Raw genomic sequence first — 14,863 nt, forward strand, 5'->3', positions numbered from 1 at the left:
ACTTCAGTATTAAATGGTAAAAAGGGAATGTCATATGTTAATCTGGTAGTTTTCTAAATGTGAAATTTTATTTACAAATAATTCTTCGTTTATGTATATATAAAAATTATGTGTTAGTTGTAGCTTCAGTCCAAAGACCAGTTTGATGCAGCTCTCCATACTAATCTATCCTGTGCAAGTCTCTTCGTCTCTGCAAAACTATTGCAGTCAACGTCAATTTGAATATGCTTGTGGTTTTGTTTCCCTCTCCAATTTTAGCCCCCCCCCCCCCTTAACAGTTCCCTCCACTAACTGACTGATGATTCCTTGACGTCCTATCAACTGCTACCTTCTTTTAGTCAAGTTGTACCATATCTTTCGTTTCTCTAGTTATTCTATCTATCCATTTAATCTGCGGCATTCTTCTGTAGCACCACATTTCGGAAGCTTCTATTCCAGTCTTATTTGAAGTGTTCACTGTCCACGTTTCACTTCCATTCAAGGCTAAACCCCATTCAGAAACCTTGCACAAAAAATTTCCTAAAGTTTAAATTTATATTCGATGTTGGCAAATGCACCTTTTTTAGATGTGCTTTTTTTTTATAATTCCCAGTCTGAAATTTATATCCTGACTACTTCAGCCATCGTCACTTATATTATTACCCAAATAACAAAACTCAACTGCTACTTTCAGTGTCTCATTTCTTACTCCAATTCCCTCAGCGTCGATTGATTGATTGAATTCGACTAGATTCAATTACTATTGTTTTACTTTTGTTGACACATCATTTTATACTCTCTATTGAAGCTGCTGGTTGTTCCGCTCGACTTCAGTTTCACGTCCTCTGTTGTCTCTGGGAGAATTAAAATGCTATCGGCAAACCAGAAAGTCTTCAGTTCTTCTCCCTGAACTTCATTTTCCTTTAAAATTTCAATCTGGTTTTGTTCTATGCTTGGTTACCATAGAGACTGAATAACATCGGGATTAGATTACAGCCCAGTCTCACTTCCTTCTCAATTACCGTTTTTCTTTCATGTACTTCTACTCTTGTAACTTCAGTCTGTTTTTTTTTTCAAATGTAAATAACTTTCCACCTCCTGCATTTTATGTCTGCTATCTTCAGTATTTCAAAGAGGGTATTCCAGTGAACACTGTCAAAATCTTTCTCTGGATCTAAAAATGCTGTGAATGTAGGTTTAAGCTTTCTTCTAAAATAGGTTAAGACTACCTAATGTGTTCCTACATTTTACGGAACCCAAACTAATATTGACCGAGTTCGGCTTCTATTTGTTTCTCCATTATTCTGTAAATAACTGGAGTCAGTATTTTACAATCATGACTTACTAGTTGGGCAATGTATGTTCTGGACAAAGTGTTGCAAGATTCTCTTATGTAAACAAACCAGGCACTTGCCCTATCCTAATTTAATAACCAGTAAGCAAAAGAACTGCAAATTTTGGCATTTGCTTTGTTCATTTAAGATGTAATTAATAACCTGAAACGGCCAATATAAGTACCATTATTTGTGACCCAAGATGGCTGCAGAGTGTCCCATGTTTACCCCTGTGTCCAGCTGCTTCTAGCCTAATATTAATTACCATAATTTATTTCCCAAAACGGCGTCCTACTCTCCCCCTCTAGTGCAGTGTACTCCTGCTGCTCCTTCTCCACCAGCCCACACACCACCCCAGTCTTAGAATGCCGAGAATCTGAGACTTGACTTGCCATTTGGGCTCTGTACCTCGCTTGAGCAACAGTAGCGTCAGCAGAGACAAATTCAGGTGATATTTGCAATTTCGTTTTCTTGTAATTTCTAACAGAATATTTTCTGTTCTGTATGCCACTATTCACAGTTTCGGGGTGTTTTTTCACAGTTTCCAGCCGAGTACCGCTGCCAGTGGTATTTTTTGCAACGTATGACGTTGTCATAGTCCTGGGGCTATTTTGCTGATCTGCTCCCACATTTCAAGAATACGCACATAATTACGGGATTCTAAATGTTTAGCAGCAAGCACCACCATACGTGCCCTGCGACAACGCGAGCATATGACGTTATTTAGAGTTGCTGCGTAATTCATTCGAATTTTGACGATTTTTCCTAGTATTCCAAAAATTCCCACGACTTAAAATCCATCGAGCACGTGCGCGGTGCGTAATGCAGTACGTTATATGCGCAAACGACCATCCACTAGTTGCCAGTCGCGCTGGTGATGGATTCAAACCTCCTACCACAACATCTCCAAGCCTCCCGTGTGCCCAACAAGAGAGTACGTCGGAGAGCTGCACTGCAGTACGTGGTGGTCGAGAACGCTATTAAGAACCATGTGCTGCCTTTTGTTGTGTCTAGGAGAATATCATGAACCCCGGTGACTTCAGTGTAATTATTGTCTTTGAATAAAAGTGTCATTTCGGTTCGTCTCAATACGTATTCCTCTGACGTTTCAGCAGATATTTGCAACTTCGTTTTTCATTGTGTATGTGGAGTCATCCCACACAAATACTATTCGTCAGGTCTCTCATGTGACACACGTTTTCGACGAAAAGCGTCGGTTTGTTTCCCGTTACAAGCAAAATGAGTTTTAAAGCGGAATTTCAGGTGTCCATTTGATAGAACGGTCCAGAATTAGTCTAGTTGAATATTTGTTTTATCGATGAGTATTAATAGGGACAGTAAAACACGGAGGATAATCAGTACTCCAACAGCTACTGAGAAGAGCCGCTGCTTGGCGGTAGCAGCCATCAGAAGCCAGAGCGGTGCTGTCAGAATGTAACGCACAAGATCGAAAGTGAAATATAGAAATGAGAGCAAAACTAGGATTAGAATCTCTAAATAAATAAAATCTAAGAACACAGAAATAAATGGAAAGAGCACATCAGTAAGATGGAGGGTGACAGACTACCAAATATACCATACACATACAAACGAACAAGATGAAGAAACACAGGGAGAGCCAAGATCAAATGGAAGGACTTGGACTAATCGCTATCTGTAGGCGTAACAAGCGAAGCCTAATACGTGCAGGAAATGATGATGGGGATGATGATAATGATGATATAGTTATTCGTTACCCCTGCGATCAGCTCGCCAACGAGCCCGTTCCAGATGCCTGTCTTCTCGTTTCTATTGCCGTATTGCCCATCGGGCGCCAGCTTGAACTCGAACGTGAAGTTGAGAATCTCTGATATCTGTGTGATCAGGTCCATCGAGTAGCCCTCGTATCTGTCGTTGCCGACACGCGGCGGCGTCGTATGCTCCTTCTCCATCAAGTACGGGGCTCCCTGAAACATAATACATGTACCATTTTTTCATTCCAATGGGTGAGAAATGGAGATTGTAATGAATGTGTCAAGACGCTCTGCCAACGTCAGACAGTAAATGAGACAAGCGGGACGCCTACGGCCAAGGCAGAATATGACGTACGTTACCACAGGCCGAGAATGCCACTACACGAGGCTATGCAGTACTATTTACCCATGGGTAAGCCAGCTGCTGGCATGCATATATTCACACAACAACAAAGATTTTCAAAGGCAAAGCTGACAAAAGGAGACGTCTTCTGGACATCAGGTGTCTGTAGGTACTGAGAGAAACACAACTTGTCTTAACGAAGGAGTGATTTTGGAGATAAACTCTTTAGGCAAGTATGTATCTTTTAGAGTGATAAAAGTGGGGTTTACGCAAAAGCTAATAGAGTCGTTGTTGAAGAATTTGACTGTAGAAGCCGGCAGCTGTGGCCGAGCAGTTGTAGGCTCTTCCGTCTGGAACCAGAAGGGTGCTACTGTTGCAGGTTCGAATCCTGCCTCGGGCATGGATGTGAGTGATGTCCTTAGGTTAGTTAGGTTTACGTAGTTCTAAGTCTAGCGGACTGATGAGCTCAAATTTTAAGTCTCATAGTGCTTAGAGCCATTTGAACCATTTGACTATGTAAAAGAAGAATTTGAGATGCTCAATCAGATGGTATGGTTATGCCCTTTGAAAACTGTTGAACATTAGGGACGTGATAGTCCTAGAGTGGCAGCTTGCTGCTAGACCTCAGAGTAGAAACATCGATACGAGCCTTAGTCGGTCATATTTCGCTACAGATCGGAAGTCACTCAAGTGTTTGCTTCGGGGCAGTTAGTGGGAGTAGCTACCACTAAAGGAGCCGCTACAAGATAAAAAAGTTTGACAAATTTCACCAGTTTTGTCATATACAGGGTGAGTCACCTAACATTACCGCTGGATATATTTCGTAAACCACATCAACTGACGAATCGATTCCACAGACCGAAAGTGAGGAGAGGGGCTAGTGTAATTGGTTAATACAAACCATAAAAAAATGCACGGAAGTATGTTTTTTAACACAAACCTACGTTTTTAAATGGAACCCCGTTAGTTTTGTTAGCACACATGAACATATAAACAAATACGCCATAGATGAGTATTATCTCCGCCTTTTCAGAGTTCGAATACACTATGGTCACAGTTCCTACAACACTACACTATCACAGATGTCTGGTAACACGGTGTACTATAGTTGGTCTGCATGCGGAGACGAGTGCAGAATAACAATAGCAGCAAGCGCTACACGCGGACACTGCGGCAGCTAGACCAAACCACAACAGTGCACTACAGCCACACTCGTAAACATGGTCGTCATCATAAATTGTCCCTGCAGATGCTGCTCGCCGACCGTGGCCCGTGTTTGTTACAACACGCAACTGAACGTCGGAGGTTTCAAGCGTCAACTTTAGGTTACAATATCTCCGGATGTAATTAACATTTTACAATGCAACCAACGGCACTGATTACGTATTTGTTTATATGTTTAGATGTGCTAACAAAACTAACGGGGTTCCATTTAAAAAACGTACTTCCGTGCATTTTTGTATGGTTTGTATTAAACAATTACACTAGCCCCTCTCCTCTTCGCCGCGAAACCTTAGAGAGAAAGACTTTCTGTAAAAATTTATCTCCCTACATTGTGAGTTCCCACAACTGTCGAAAATACGACCAGGGATAAAAACAAAAGAAGACTGGCAATTACCAAAACGGTAGAGATGTTGCGACTTTCCTAGCCGTATATTATGCAGGAAGACGTTGAAAAGAAAATGACTATACTACAAAGACATGCAAGCGGAAATGCAATAAAATTAAAAAAAAAAATATCGAAGCTCGGCAGTTCCTCCAAGGACGATGTATTAGTTCCCAAAGGGCAGTATTTTAATGAATTTTCACCAGAGGTCTCAATAGAAGAAAATAGGTTTTTGCATAATTGTGACTCTTTTTTCTGTGTGAGTACGAAGTAATTCTAATAAGTTACTTAAAGGTGTAACTGTCTTTCGGGGAGATTTGATGCAATCATCAGATGCTGAATTCCCTTTAGGAGATTTTCTTAGGTGTGTTTATTTCTGCCGCGCGGGATTAGCCGAGCGCTCTAGGCGCTGCAGTCATGGACTGTGCGGCTGGTCCTTGCGGAGGTTCGAGTCCTCCCTTCGGCATGGGCGTGTGTGTTTATCCTTGAGATAATCTAAGTTAGGTAGTGTGTAAGCTTAAGGACTGATGACCTTAGCAGTTAAGTCCCATAAGATTTCACACGTTTTGTTTATTTCTCAGTTTAAGCCATTCCATGGACCAGAGTCTTGCTTCCTTTCTTTTTCATATTTTTACACAGTGACAAATTCAGTGCGAGAAATGTTCTGTCTGTACTGGTAGCTATTGCCACTAGTATCAAAATACTTGGCAACACGATATGCACTGTGTGACAGCTGCTTCAAAAGTAAGGTTAGTACTTTTGCGCGCTTGTTTGACATATTCGTGAACAGTAAATAGCGAATTTGACAAACAAGCTTGATCCTTAGCAGTCGTCTTAATACCGGAGGTCTGCTCCAGACTGTGCCATAAACCCCTTGGAAACCTTCGCTCCCTGTCGATTACGATGCAAAGGCAAACAGCACACTGCCTACAGTCCAATGATTGCCCAGTAAATGACGGCCACTATAGCACTCCGTACCAAGTCAGCCTGCCAACGTTCAGCTTGTCTCTGAATGTTAACTGCAAAAACACGCGAAATGAATCAGAGACATTTCAGTTACGAGGGTAATCCCAAAAGTAAGGTCTTGTATTTTTTATAAGTACATAGACCTGTTTATTTCTACAACGGTTTACATCAGTTTAGAGCTTGAACATTTAGCTACTTTTCGACATAATCACCATTTCTGTCGATGCACTTTTGTAGACGCTCTGGCAGTTTTTGTATGGTCATGTCATACCAGCTCGCCGCCATGCTGTTTACAAAGTTATGAACCTCTTCTTTCACCTCGTCGTCGGAGCTGAATCGCTTTCGGGCCAAATGTTCTTTTAATCTGGGGAACAGGTGATAGTCACTGGGCGCAAAATGTTCTTTTAACCTAGGGAACAGGTGATAGTCACTGGGCGGCAAGTCAGGACTATAGGGTGGATGGGTGATTATATTCCACTGAAACTGTTGCAGGAGAGCAACGATATGCCGAGCGATGTGTGGGCGAGCGATGTCATGGATAATGTGTACGTCCTTGCTCAACATCCCTCTTCCCAGTTTCTGAATTGCCCGTTTGAGTTTCTTCAGAGTCTCACAGTACTAGTCAGCGTTAATTGTGGTCACAGTGATCCAGCTCCGACGACGAGGTGAAAGAAGAGATTGGCGGCGAGCTGGTATGACGTGGGCATACAAAAACTGCCACAGCGTCTACAAAAATGCATCGACAGAAATGCTGATTATGTCGAAAAATAGCTAAATGTTCAAGCTGTAAACTGATGTAAACCATTGTAGAAATAAAGAGGTCTATGTACTTGTAAAAAATAGAAGACCTTACTTTTGAGATTACCTTCGTAGTTTAATACACATATTATAATTTTATTACTTCGGAAATAGTGATGGAAAGACGTTAATTGCTTTGAATTTGTGTTTAGTAAAGCGCACTGAAATTTAACACCTGTGGTCCAAATAAACCATTTTATGAAAGTAAGTGATCATAACTTAATCTACTCTGTGCAACAGAATTACTCTATCACTTTTTCGAAATCCCGTAATTCCCACGGGATCGACGACGCTTCAAACAGAAGGCATCGGCACTTGCGAAAAAAAGACCACTTCATGTGACGTGTAAGGAACATTAATGATCTCACATTGGCATCAAATTTCATTACAATTCTGCCCAAAGCCTCCGTGGACTTGTCAAACGATCAGAATGTCGTAACACCCCCTCTTACGCACATTTCGTTCCTCCTTTTGACGCCTCTGTGATGAAGGCCTGAACCGAGACGCCCATCGTTTAAATCACGTGGTTTTCTCACGAGTGGCCGCGGAAAACATTCCATACATGCCTCCGTTCAGAATCTGCACGAAATGGCCCCAAGGGGTGGCATAAACGGCTTCAGTGAAACCACCCCGTTTCCTGGGGTGTTTATTCCAACTCATTTCACGGACGAAAACGATATTTTACAGTGCAGGAAGCAACATGAAGACGTTCTTAACAACCTTTGACACTGCCAACACCATCGGGCGTTTCGGCCGTTCTCTAAGGACATTGTGGGACTGCATTCCCACTGAAGCTGAGCGCACCAATTTGGAGTGCAGCGCGGCAATAAGTTTTGCTCTCGTGTACAGGCAGGAAATAGTAGGGACCGTACAAAACCATTCCACGAAATTTGAAAATGATCCGGAGCATCATGCTTTTCAACTTTCCTGTGGCGTGATCAGGGAGAGGTGAGACATTGACACATGCGTGAATAAAACGGCAAAGAGTCTCGCTTCGAGCCCCCACCCGAAATTCGGCTTAAACCTCAGTGGCACCCGCCAGCTTTTACTGAGAATTTAAAAATGTACCTCTAAAGACAGAGTCCGTGACGAGATTACCAGGTGCCTTCAGGCAGACTAGATTGCTACTGTTTCACTGCTACAACACTGCCCTTGTGTCTGAGAGCAAGCTATACAGAATCAAAGGTATTGCCGGTGTCCAAGAGAGTAGGACGTCTTCACGTGTTCCGTCTGCAAGGACACATTTTTAAAATTCTCAATGAAGGTGGGTGGGTGCCACGGACAGATTTGCCGATCTGGAGGTTGTAACGCCACTTCCTTTGGACGAGAAATGAAGAATATAAAAATAGTACCCCAAAATCCAAATGTCCCAAAAATCAAGCTGCAAATTGCATTAAAAAAAACAAAATCCCCTTTTGGAATAACGTTGCTTGAATAGAAGCACGTAGATAGAAAAGAAATTTAGTACCAAATAGCTTAGTGTCTTGAAAAAGAAAGAAATAAAAAAGATAGAATCCCATTAGTTTCAAAATAAAATCATAGTAGATCGCAAAGTACCGTAATTAGAAATCACGGAGTCGGACGGACGAGTACCCTTTGACAATCGTGCGTAACCCCTAAGAAAGAGCCATGCATTGTTACTGTGTTACGAGAGTTTGCCGGAGCAAGTCGTACCTCAGCGTGTGCTCGTATACGTGGGCGCGACGAGATTCTTTTCTGTACGCTAAAGATTTGTGGTCTACTACGACGCACTGAACTTGTAAGAAGTAAATCACGTAGAATCCGGATAGTGAAAGATTCGAAACTGTCTTAAATTGAATATTTTCAATAAAAGACTGGTAATTACCCAAAGTTAGAAACTATTAATGATGGACCCATATAGAAACTCAACTTTAAAACCGAATTATGAGAAAAGAATTAACTTTCGTAAAATCAGTTAATGGACCCTGGAACTTGCGTAATATCTTTGACTGAAGTATACGTCTTTAATTCCACTCAGATAGGAAAAACTACTTCCTTACGGCAATGTTAGGATGTGAAAATAGTGCAATAAACCAGCATTCAGTGTTATTACTGCTTTAATAACTTCTGCCAATCAATTCAATACCATGTAATCAGTAAATAATTATTGTACGACGACATTGATTGTCCAACGATCGCGGCGTGCATAAGTACTCTTTGCCGCATTAACAAATTATCGCTCTGTTACCAACTATAAGGCTCTAGTAAAATGAATAACTTTAGTGGAGATATTGGTGTTGTCCATGTAATGAAGCCATGATTAATACCGGAATAGGAACTGATATATCCCTACGTGTAGCTGTGTTTAAATTCACCGGGGAGCACGTAATTACTTGACTTGATCGAGACAAATAATACGCACTCCGTCGGATTTCAGCGCAGCGCAAATAGATTTTTTATATAACGTCAATATATACAGTTCTACCGCTCGTTAGCCAGACTGCGACGTTATAAGGTCATAGATGGATCCTATGCTGTTTTCTTCAAGCATGCGCGAATGCCGTATCCACCCCTGATCACGCTACAGGAAGACACAAAGCAGGAGCGCTGCAAAAGCATAAGTAGCATTAGCTGCTTCGTATCCATTTCGTATTTCGATGTATCGTTTTGAATAGTCCCTAGTGTATCCAGACTGCACACGGAGCCAAAATTGGTGTCCTGCGGCGCTCCAAATGAGTTCGATCACGTTCGATACGGAAGCAGTCCCATAACGTCTTTAGAGAAGGGTTGAAACGTTGCAGGGTGTCAGCAGTGTTAAAGGTTGTGAAGAATGTCTTCCTCTTGCTCATCTCACTATGAACTGTCGTTTTCGACCACACAATTTGTGGAATACAACCCTCAAGAAAAGTGATGGCTTCACCATTATGCAACATATTGAGGCTTTTTCGTGCCGAATCTGAAAGACAGTGTATCTGGGTTCCCTCTGGCACTCACAAGGATACCGCGTGATTTCAACCATCGCATTGCAAAACTGCAACAAATTCTCCCAAACTGTAAGAAAAAACCTCAAACTGTAACAAATTACCTCCGAACTGCAACAAAACACTACGTTTCAGAAAAATCCGGTAACAAAATACTTTATGTGACACTAAATATATAGCAAAGTGCAGCTACATCTACATCTACATGGTTACTCTGCAATTCATACTGAAGCACCCGGCAGAGCGTTCATCAAACCATTTTCATATTACTTCTCTACCATTCCACTCTCGAACAGCGCGCGGGAAAAAGGAACACATAAATCTTTCCGTTTGAACTCTGATTTCTCTTATTTTATTATGAGGATCATTTCTCCCTACGTAGGCGGATGTCAACAGAATATATTAGTTTTCGGAAGAGAAAGTTGGTGATTGAAATTTCGTAAATAGATCTCGCCGCAAAGAAGACCGCCTTTGTTTCAGTGACTGCCACCCCAACTCGCGTAATATATTAGTGACACTTCACCCCTATTGTGCTATAATACGAAACGAGCTGCCCTTCTTTGCACTTTTTCGATGTCCTCCATCAATCCTATCTGGCAAGGATCCCACACCGCACAGCAATATTCTAGCAGAGGACGGACAAATGTAACGTAGGCTGTCTCTTTAGTGGGTTTGTCGCGTCTTCTAAGTGTTCTGCGAACGAAGCACAATCTTTGTTTCGCCTTCCAAACAATATTATGTATGTGGTCTTTCACATTTTAAGTTGCTCGTAATTGTAATTCCTAGGTATTTAGTCGAACAGACAGCCCTTAGATTTGTGAGACTCATCATATACCCAAAATTTATCGGATTTCTTTTAGTACCCATATGGATGACCTCACACTTTTCTTTGTTTAGTGCCGATTGCCACTTTTCGCACCATACAAAAATTCCCTCTAGATCATTTTGTAATTGGAATTGATCGTCTGGTGGCTTCACTAGACGGTAAATTACAGCATCATCTGCAAAAAATCTAAGGGGGCTGGTCAGATTATTACGTAGATCATGTATGTAAATCAGGAACAGCAGTGGGTCTATGACACTACATTACGGAACACCAGATATCACTTCTGTCCTACTCGATGATTTACCGTCTATCACTACGAACTGTGACCTCTCTGAGAGGAAATCACAAGTCCAGTCACACAACTGAGACGATACTCCATATGCACGCAATTTGATTAATAGGCGCTTGTGAGGAACTGTATCAAAAGCCTTCTGGAAATCTAGGAATATGGAATCGATCTGAGATCTCTTGTCGACAGCACTCATTACTTCATGCGAATAGAGAGCTAGCTGCGTTGCACAAGAACGATCTTTTCTGAATCCGTGTTGGTTATGTATCAATAAGTCATTTTCTTCAAGGTGATTCATAATGTTCGAGTACAGTATATGCTCCAAACTCCTACTGCAAATTAAGGTCAGTGATATGGGTCTGTAATTCAATGGCCTACTCCTATTTCCTTTCTTGAATATTGGTGTGACCTGTGCTACTTTCCAGTCTTTAGGATCAGATCTTTCGTCAAGTGAGCGGTTTTATATGACTGCTAAGAAAGGCGCTACTGTGTCTGCGAACTCTGAAAGGAACCTGACTGGTATACCATCTGGACTGGAAAACTTGCCTTTCTTACGTGATTTCAGTTGTTTCGCAATAACTGAGATATCTACTTTTATGTCACTCATACTAATAGCTGTTCTGGTTTCGAATTCTGGAATATTTACTTTGTCTTATTTGGTGATGGAATGACGGAAAACTGTACTTAGTAACTCCACTTTAGTGACACCATCATCTGTAATATTTCCATCGCTATCTCACAGTGACGGTATTGATTGTTCTTTGCCACTGGTGTACTTTACATACGACCAGAATCACTTTTGAGAAAATGTTTCATTGTGGAAACTATTAAAAGCATCTCGCATTGGTGTCCGCACTAAATTTCGAGCTCCCATGAAACTTAGCCAGTCTTGGGGATTTTGTGTTCTTCTGAAAGTGGCATGCTTTTTTCGTTGCTTCTACAATAGTGTTCTGACGTGTTTTGTGTACCATGGTGGATCAGTCCCGTCTCTTATTAACTTATGCGGTATGAATCTATCTATTGCTGTCGATATTGTATCTTTGAATTTGAGCCATACCTGGTCTACACTTACATAATTAACTTGGAAGGAATGGAGACTCTCTCTTAGGAAGGCATCAAGCGAATTTTTATCTGCTGTTTTAAACAGATATATTTTGGCTTTATTTTTAGTGGTTTTGGTTGACATGGTTTTGAGCCTCGCTACAATGACTTTGTGTTGACTAATCCCTGTATTCGTCATGACGCTCTCTATTAGATCAGGATTATTTGTGGCTAAGAAGTCAAGTGTGTTTCCCCAACCATTTACAATTTTCTGTGGGCTCACGAACTAATTGTTCAAAGTTGTTCTCAGAGAAAGCATTAAGTACAATTTCGGAAGACGTTTTCTGGTTACCAACGGCTTTGAACATGTATTTTTGCCAATAAATCGAGGGTAGATTGTAGTCTTCACCAATTATAATTGTATGACTGGGGTACTTATTTGCAATGGGATTCAAGTTTTCTTTGAAGCATTCAGCTATTATTTCATCTGAGTCGGGAAGTCGGTAGAGGGAGCCAATTATTATTTTGGTACGGATGTTGAGTATAACCTCTACCCATAGTAATTCGCAAGAACTATCTATTTCAACTTCACTACAAGATAAACTACTACCAACAGACACCAACACATCACCACCTACATTATTTAATCTATCCTTTCTGAACACTATTTGAGCCTCTGTAATAATTTGGGCAGAATTTATCTCCGGCTTTAGACAGCTTTCTGTTCCTATAACGATTTCAGCTTCAGTGCTTTCTATCAGCGCTTGAGGCTCTGGTACTTTTCCAACACAGCTACGACAGTTTACAACTACAATACCTACTTTTGCTTGATCGATTCTAGTCGTTTCTTTGCCTCGTACCCTTTGAGACTGGAGCCCTTTTTGATGTTTCCCGAGACTGTCTAACCTAAAAAACCGCCCACTCCAAGCCACACAGCTCCTGATATCCGTGTAGCTGCCTCCTGTGTGCTGTGTGTAGCGGTCACCTGACCATTGTAGCGGAACCCGAAACCCCACCACCCTATGGCGCAAGTCGAGGAATCTGCAGCCTGCACGGTCGCAGAACCATCTGAGCCTCTGATTGAGACCCTCTGTACCGAAGGCCCGCAATCGGTCCTGTCGACGATGGTGCAGATAGTGAGCTCTGTCTTCAACTCGCTAACAAGACTGGCAGTCTTCACCAAGCTAGCCGCCGGAAACCAGAGAGAATCTCTTCCGATCCATAGCGACACACGTCATTACTGTCGACATGAGCCATCACGTGCAGTTGGCTGCAACCTGTACCCTTCATGGCATTCGGAAGGACCCTTTCCACATTTTGGAAGTTGTATGATCGACTTAATATGTTATTCACAACAGTGTATGTTTATGAAGAGTAAGAATAATTGTGGGTAAACTGAATTTGAAGGTGTTACAAAAGAGAAAGAGTTTGTCTAAGATAGTAATGTTTTGGACTTAGAATAATGCGAAGAATAATCGGAATGTTTCAGACTCTGTGTAGCTGTGCAGGGCCTTAGAATAATTCCGCTACTATTTGCATCACTGTTAATTTCAGTGTGTTTAACAATTGTAAGCTTGGAATTGAAACATTACAGGCAAACTGAATGATAGAACTTTAATATTAATTTGCTGACAAATGTGTGATACCTTGCATGCGCTCTAACTGAATGTCGCTATTTCGTTTTATTTTTTATTGATTTGTTATTATATCTCTGGTTTTGTATCTAGAAACGAAAGGGAACCGTACAACTACTACCACCATCATATAAATGAGAATGAGAGAAGAAAAATTATATTAATTACACAAAGAAATAAATACTAGCAATAAAAACTCATTATCTAATGGAAGTCTCAAATTAATCTTAATCCAAATTAAAACTATCATTTGAGCTGGGTATCAGCACACAGTATATTCATTTTACCAAATCATAGTTTAATGCTGCGATTCTCTGTGACACATACAGCTGGTTTCCAGATGTGCTGCCTGTCGTTTTACACCAGACTAGGATACCATACTAGTAAAGCAAATCAAACGATCCTGAGGCAATTTGATTATGAAACGAGGCACTAAATGTATTACATGAGTCTTGTTATTTGGGCAGCAAAATAACTGCTGATGGCCGAAATATGGAAGAAATAAAAAAAGTGGGATTTGTTAGCATCTAATACAAGTCTAAGTGACAGGAAGTCTTTTCTGAAGGTAGTTATCCCGAGAATAGTCTTTTATGGAAGTCAAACGTGGATGAAAGGTGATTCAGTCAAGAAGGAGACAGAAGATTTTGAAATTCGTGCTACAGAACAATGCTCGAAATTAGATGAGTAGACGGAATAACAAATAAATCGAAATGAGGAAAGAAGAAATTAGGGCACAACAACACTAAAATAAGGTATTTGTTGTTAGGACACATTCTAAGTCATCAAGGAATTATCACTTTCGTAAAGGAAGTAAGTGTTGGTAGACGGAGGCCAAGGCGAATACAGCAAGCAGGTTCAAATCGACGTAGACTGCTGTAGTTATGCAGAGATGAAGAGGTTCGCACATGGTAGAGTAGCGTGGAGAACTACATCAAACCAGTCTCCGAACTGACGACCATACCAACAGATGAAAAATATTGCACACAACTAATTAAATCCATGATTGTTGTAAATAAATTACAAATTTAGTTAACTTTCTAAAAAAACCGAATGTAAAAGACATTTGTACTAATTTCACTTGTCAATTACTACATACTGATTTTAGTATGATATATTATCACAACAGGTTTTTCTTGCTCTCATAAATTATTGGTCGAAAATAAAATAAAAGGCTATAAAAATGTTACCTTGAGTGAAATCGTCATGAAGATTCTCAAAGCTATTTCGATGTTCGGATAAGTGGCTCGTAACACATTAAAAAAAGAAATACAACCTTCAAAACATCCGAATGGGAAACTTTGTCTATGCTCTTGATCATTTGAAAGCCATTGTTTCCTTAACTAGCTTAGCTGTTTGATATTCCTGTTAAATT

At 40.8% G+C, this 14,863-nt stretch overlaps 1 protein-coding gene across 1 annotated transcript in view; it reads right to left on the reverse strand.

The window, feature by feature from the left end:
• Positions 1–14,863, reverse strand: part of LOC126324303 (glutamate receptor ionotropic, kainate 2-like) — a 206,047-nt gene that overhangs the window by 67,655 nt on the left and 123,529 nt on the right. Inside the window, exon 10 of the mRNA XM_049994948.1 lies at positions 3,050–3,259. Coding sequence (XP_049850905.1) covers positions 3,050–3,259 — 210 coding nt within the window. The remainder of the gene's footprint in view (positions 1–3,049; positions 3,260–14,863) is intronic.

This window comes from Schistocerca gregaria, chromosome 2, assembly GCF_023897955.1.
Source record: "Schistocerca gregaria isolate iqSchGreg1 chromosome 2, iqSchGreg1.2, whole genome shotgun sequence".
Classification (NCBI taxonomy): domain Eukaryota; kingdom Metazoa; phylum Arthropoda; class Insecta; order Orthoptera; family Acrididae; genus Schistocerca; species Schistocerca gregaria.